The sequence below is a fragment of the Lotus japonicus genome, chromosome 1, assembly GCF_012489685.1.
Source record: "Lotus japonicus ecotype B-129 chromosome 1, LjGifu_v1.2".
NCBI lineage: Eukaryota > Viridiplantae > Streptophyta > Magnoliopsida > Fabales > Fabaceae > Lotus > Lotus japonicus.
Window position 1 is genome coordinate 40,967,042 of NC_080041.1, and position 7,115 is coordinate 40,974,156.

At 48.1% G+C, this 7,115-nt stretch overlaps 1 protein-coding gene across 1 annotated transcript; it reads left to right on the plus strand.

Annotated features, from left to right (window-relative positions):
- Window positions 1-1,332: 1,332 nt before the first annotated feature.
- LOC130735920 (uncharacterized) lies at window positions 1,333-2,108 on the plus strand. The gene is made up of 2 exons (XM_057587793.1): window positions 1,333-2,050; window positions 2,098-2,108. The coding sequence occupies exons 1-2, from the start codon at window positions 1,333-1,335 to the stop codon at window positions 2,106-2,108; spliced, it is 729 nt and encodes a 242-aa protein (XP_057443776.1).
- The last annotated feature ends 5,007 nt before the right edge of the window (window positions 2,109-7,115 follow it).

A 7,115-nucleotide genomic window follows, 5' to 3' on the forward strand; every position in this document is an offset into this window, starting at 1 on the left:
CGAAGATCTTCTGTCGAAGGGATTCATACGACCAAGCGTTTCACCTTGGGGAGCGCCAGTCTTATTGGTGAAGAAGAAGGACGGGAAGTCGAGATTATGTGTCGACTACCGACAATTGAGCAAGGTAACCGTCAAGAATAGGTATCCGTTACCTAGGATTGATGATTTGATGGATCAACTACGAGGAGCTACAATATTCTCGAAGATCGACCTGAAGTCGGGTTATCATCAAATCAGGGTCAAGACCGAGGATATCCAGAAGACGGCATTCAGAACCCGTTATGGACACTATGAGTACTTAGTGATGCCATTTGGGGTGACAAATGCGCCGGCAATATTCATGGCTTACATGAATATGACTTTCCATACCTTCCTGGATCGATTCGTCGTGGTGTTTATCGACGACATTCTGATCTATTCAAAGAATGCTGAAGACCATGAGGAGCACTTGCGACAAGTTTTACAAGTGCTGAGGGAGAAGGAGTTGTATGCCAATCCTTCTAAGTGCGAATTTTGGCCCAAAGAGGTAAAATTCTTAGGCCATGTGATCTCTAAGGAGGGGATAGCTGTGGATCCAGCAAAGGTAGAGACCGTATTGTCGTGGGAACGGCCGAAGACAGTGACGGAGATCAGAAGTTTTGTCGGTTTGGCGGGATACTATCGTCGTTTCATCGAGAACTTCGCGAATGATAGAATAGGATATTATTTATTCTCTTTGTAATTACGCCTGTAATTAGGGTTTAATATTTATTGTTAGTCAACTAGGTAAGTTGTATATATAGGGTATTTCATTATCAATATTAGTCACGGAATTGATTTCCTTCATGGTATCATTGAGCAGGTTCAGATCCCCTCTTCCAATCTGACCTAATCCTTTTAATTTATTTCCTAAATTCTCCCTCCAAACCCACCCACTGCCGCTGTCTCTCCCCTAGCACCCGCCACACCGCCGTCGCCGCCGCACTCCTCTCCTTCTCGCGCCGCCGCCGCCACAGGCCTTCCTCGCTGTCGCCGGTTCTTCCTCTCCCATCGAAGAACTCTCACCACGCTGCACAGGTCTTCTCACCTTGTGCCTGCGTGACTCTCTGCGCCTCCAGGCTCGTCGGACGTCCCGCCACCACCGCCGTCCCTCCCGCCGGCCACCGCTGTCCCTCGCGCCTTCAACCGCACGCCCTCCCGTCGCTTCCAGCCCTTGTTGTTGGCAGCAGACCCGCGTGCCCAGCCGGATCCGATCCAGGATCCAAGTTCCTTTTTTTATTATTATTTTATTTCTTTCCGGTTCGCCAGGATCCAACTCGCCCGGACCGGACCGGTTCCAGCCAACCCGTTTCTATGGCTACCTCCGACTCGACAACTGGCTCTCCAACCGGCGACACCACTACGGTTCCTACGCCCACTGCCACACCTACGGCCCCTTCGTCCCCCACTGTCAAGCCCGAGTTTCATCCGGCCCTTGCTGTTACTAACATCAAAAACAACATTCCTTTAAAACTCGAGCTCGACAAGGACCACTATGCTCTGTGGGCTGAATTGTTTGAAACTCATGCTCACGCCACTCAGGTGCTCCACCATATCATTCCACAAGCTGGTTTGGAGCCTCCTGCGCGCACCGATGCTTCCTATGCTCGGTGGGCTACTCTTGACTCTACCGTCAAGCAGTGGATTTATTCCACCATCTCCTTTGATCTTCTCTCCACTGTTATGGAAAAAGGTTCTACTGCTATGGCTACTTGGAACTGTATCGCTTCTATGTTTGAGGACAATCAGAACTCTCGTGCTGTCGCTCTCGACCAGGATTTCATCTCCACACGCATGGAAGATTTTCCTAATGTTTCGGCCTATTGTCAGCGTCTGAAACATATCTCTGATCAGTTGCGCAATGTTGGTGCCCCAGTCAGTGACCATCGTCTTGTTCTTCAGTTGGTCTCTGGTCTCACTGAGCCTTTTCGTGGTGTTGCCACCCTGATCCGTCAGAGCGAGCCTTTGCCTTCTTTCCTCAAGGTCCGCTCCATGTTGATTCTAGAGGAATCTGGTCTCGCCAGGATGTCCGGTCCGGCCTCTCAGACTGCTTTGCACACCTCTGCTTCCCGTCCACAGGCCTCCGTTGACTCCTCTCCGCAGCGCCCCACCTACCGCAGCGATCAGGGCCACTCCAACCATCGTTATGGGTCAGGGCACACTCGCAATTATCAGGGTGGTTCTAGTAAACCTAAGAAGAAAGGTGGCTCCCGTTATCCTAGATCATCTGGCTCCTCTGGTTCCTCTGCTGCATCTCCTCCACCCTGGCGCCCACCACCGCAAGCATCCTGGAATCCCTGGGGTTGGGCTCCTCCCCCTGGTTGGGCTCCTTCCCCTTGGGGCATGCCTCCTTGTCCTTACCCCACATCTCAGTGGTCGCGTCCCATGGGTGCTCCGCCGCAACCCGGCGTTTTAGGTCCGCGTCCTCAGGCCTACACCGCTACTGCTTCTCCAGCACCCACTGATATCGCTGCTGCCATGCACACCATGTCCTTGACTCCTACAGACACCACGTGGTACATGGACACCGGCGCCTCGTCCCATACTGCGGCATCTCAAGGTACTCTCACGTCTTATTCTAATTTAAGTCATTTAAATCAGAAACTGATAGTTGGTAGTGGTCAGGGCATTCCAATTCAGGGTTCAGGATACACTTCTATTCCTACCCCTCACAAACCTTTAGCACTCAATCATGTCTTGCACACTCCGCGAATTATTAAAAACTTAATTTCTGTGCGACAACTCACTACTGACAATAATGTTTCTGTTTCTTTTGATCCATTTGGATTCTCGGTGTCTGACTTCAAGACGGGGATGCCTCTCCTGAGATGTAACAGCCTCGGCGACCTCTACCCAGTCACTCGTTCCTCTCCCTTTGCTGGTCTTGCTTCTAGTGTCTGGCACAATCGACTTGGTCATCCAGCTTCCTCAGCTTTAAACCATCTTAGGAATAATAAACTTATTTTTTGTGAACCTTCGCGTTCTAGTTCTGTTTGTGACTCTTGTGTTTTAGGCAAACATGTCCGGTTGCCTTTTCGTTCATCTGAAACTATTACTTTGAGACCATTTGATATTTTGCATAGTGATTTATGGACGTCTCCTGTTTTAAGTACTGTTGGTCATCGTTATTACGTTTTGTTTTTGGATGATCACACTGATTTTTTATGGACGTTTCCGATTAGCAAGAAATTTCAGGTTTATGAAATGTTTACTACTCTTGCTACACTTATTCAAACACAATTTTCAGCAAATATTAAATGTCTTCAATGTGATAATGGACGTGAATATGACAATGAATCCTTTCATCGGTATTGTGATGCTAATGGCCTTATTTTTCGCTTCTCTTGCCCTCACACTTCTTCTCAAAACGGCAAAGCAGAACGGAAAATTCGCACCATTAACAACATGATCCGCACCCTCCTCGCTCATTAGTCAGTTCCTCCTTCATTTTGGCATCATGCCCTTCAAATGGCAACATATCTTCTGAACATTTTGCCACGCAAGACTCTTCAGAATGATTCTCCTACTCAGCTGTTGTATCATCGCGACCCTTCCTACTCCCACTTACGTGTCTTTGGTTGTCTATGTTTTCCTCTATTTCCTTCCGCTACAATAAACAAATTGCAACCACGATCGACTCCGTGTGTTTTTCTAGGGTATCCGATGAATCACAGAGGTTATAAATGTTATGATTTGTCACACAGAAAAATTTTAATATCGCGGCATGTCATTTTTGACGAAACCCGATTTCCCTTTGCTGACCTATCCTTGACTCCTGCCCCTTCTTATGAGTGCTTCACCGAGGACCTCCCTCCTTCCTTGATCCACCATTGGCAAACTGTATCCTCCCGCCCACCTGACCCTCCGGTCCAGCCGTCGAGTCCCACTGACTCTTCGCCTCCCTTATCGGCTCCCGTCTCCCCTACCGCTTCTCCCTCACCTTTGCCCTTGCCTCCGGTCCCTCCTGCACCACCCGTACGGACCATGACTACCCGTAGCATGCACGGCATTTCCAAACCTAAAAAGCCTTTTAGTCTTTCGGTCTCTATTGATGACCCGTCCATCTCACCCTTGCCTCGTAACCCAAAACAAGCCTTATCCGATCCAAATTGGAAGTCCGCTATGCAGTCTGAATTTAATGCTCTTATTAGAAATAATACGTGGGAGTTGGTTCCCCGTCCTTGTGATGTTAATGTTATTCGTTGCATGTGGATTTTTCGCCATAAAAAGCAGTCTAATGGTTTGTTTGAGCGGTATAAGGCTCGTCTTGTAGGTGATGGCAGGTCTCAGATTGCAGGTGTGGATTGTGATGAGACATTCAGCCCCGTGGTGAAACCGGCTACCATCCGGACAGTTCTCAGCATTGCTCTCTCCAGATCCTGGCCCATACATCAGTTGGATGTCCAGAATGCTTTCCTGCATGGTGATCTCCATGAGACTGTCTACATGCATCAGCCTTTGGGTTTCCGCGACCCTCACCACCCGGACTATGTCTGCCGTCTGAAGAAGTCCCTTTATGGTCTGAAACAGGCGCCTCGTGCTTGGTATCAGCGATTTGTTGATTATGTTTCCTCTATTGGATTCCGGCACAGCACTTCAGATCATTCTCTTTTCATCTTCCGGCAGGGTTCTGATATTGCCTACATACTTCTCTATGTTGATGACATCATCCTGGTTGCATCATCGCATGATCTCCGCAAATCCTTTATGGCACTTCTTGCATCCGAGTTTGCTATGAAGGATCTCGGTCCTCTGAGTTACTTTCTTGGCATCGCTGTCACTAGACATGCAGGTGGCCTTTTCCTCAGTCAGAGCACTTATGCTACTGAGATTATTGCTCGCGCCGGCATGGCCTCATGCAACCCGTCTGCTACACCGGTTGACACCAAGCAGAAGCTCAGTTCTTCCTCTGGGACTCCTTGTGAGGATGCCTCCCTATATCGGAGCCTTGCGGGTGCCCTACAGTACCTCACATTTACTCGTCCTGACATTTCCTATGCTGTTCAGCAGGTTTGCTTACATATGCATGCACCCCACACCGAGCACATGCTTGCCCTCAAGCGGGTTCTCTGCTATGTTCGTGGCACATTGACTTATGGGCTACATTTGTATCCCTCCCCGGTTGAAAAGCTTGTTTCTTACACTGATGCTGACTGGGGGGGCTGTCCTGACACCAGACGCTCCACTTCTGGTTACTGTGTTTTCCTCGGTGACAACCTCATATCTTGGTCCTCCAAGCGGCAACCCACTCTCTCTCGCTCTAGTGCTGAAGCTGAATATCGCGGTGTTGCTAATGTTGTCTCCGAGTCCTGCTGGATCCGCAATTTACTTCTGGAGCTTCATTTTCCTCTCTCTCAGGCAACATTGGTCCACTGTGACAATGTTAGTGCCATCTACCTCTCTGGGAATCCAGTGCACCATCAGCGTACCAAACATATTGAGATGGATATCCACTTTGTTCGGGAAAAGGTCGCGCGTGGCCAGGCTCGCGTCCTTCATGTTCCTTCCCGTCATCAGATTGCGGACATTTTTACCAAGGGCCTACCTCGGCTTCTTTTTGATGATTTTCGTTCAAGTCTCAGCGTCGGTGAACCTCCCGCTTCGACTGCGGGGGTGTGATAGAATAGGATATTATTTATTCTCTTTGTAATTACGCCTGTAATTAGGGTTTAATATTTATTGTTAGTCAACTAGGTAAGTTGTATATATAGGGTATTTCATTATCAATAATAGTCACGGAATTGATTTCCTTCAAGATAGTTGGACCTTGACTCAACTGACGAGGAAGGACCAACCTTTTGCATGGACTGAAGCGTGCGAGACTAGCTTTCAGACGATGAAGGAACGGTTGACGACGTCACCTGTACTCGTCTTACCGCAACCGGAGGAACCTTATGAGGTATACTGTGATGCTTCGCATCAAGGTTTGGGATGTGTGCTGATGCAACATCGGAAGGTGGTTGCTTATGCTTCAAGACAACTGAAGGTGCATGAGAAGAATTATCCGACTCATGACTTGGAACTAGCTGCAATCGTATTTGCGCTGAAGATTTGGAGACATCACTTATATGGATGCAATTTCACCATATTTAGTGATCATAAGAGCTTGAAGTATTTGTTTGAGCAGAAGGAGCTGAACATGAGACAGCGTCGGTGGATGGAATTTCTCAAAGATTACGAGTTCACTCTGCAATATCATCCTGGAAAGGCGAATGTTGTTGCTGATGCCTTGAGCAGGAAGATGCACATCTCGTCGATGATGGTGAAGGAGCTGCAACTGCTGGAACAATTTCGAGATATGAGCTTGGATGTGAAATTGTCCGAGGGAGAACTGAAGTTTGGGATGATCAGAATTACCAATGGATTGATGGAAGAAATCCGAGACCAACAGTTACAAGATAAGTTTCTGCTCGGGAAAAGGAATTTGGTAAGTCAAGGTAAAGACCCAGAATTCAAGGTAGGAAGTGACAATATCCTACGGTGCAAGGATAGGGTTTGTGTACCTAACAACCCTGACTTGCGAAGATTGATTATGGACGAGGGTCACAAGAGCAAGTTAAGCATTCACCCTGGAATGAAGAAGATGTATCAGGACTTGAAGGTGAATTTTTGGTGGCCAGGAATGAAAAGACAAGTGGCTGAGTATGTAGCTGCATGTCTGACATGTCAGAAGGCGAAGGTGGAGCATCAGAAGTCTTCAGGTATGCTACAAAGCTTGGATGTGCCAGAATGGAAATAGGATAGCATATCGATGGATTTCGTCGTGGCTTTGCCGAGAACTCAGAAGGGATACGATTCTATTTGGGTAATCGTGGATCGACTGACTAAGTCGGCTCATTTCGTACCGGTGAGGACTACGTACAACGTGGAGAAACTATCAGAGTTATATATAGCGGAGATTGTACGACTTCACGGAGTACCGACAAGTATTGTATCCGATCGAGACCCGAAGTTTACATCACATTTTTGGGGAGCTCTTCAAGAAGCTTTGGGAACGAGGCTGAGACTAAGTTCTGCTTATCATCCTCAGACTGATGGACAGACTGAGAGAACTATTCAGTCGTTGGAGGATTTGCTACGCGCTTGCGTTCTGGACA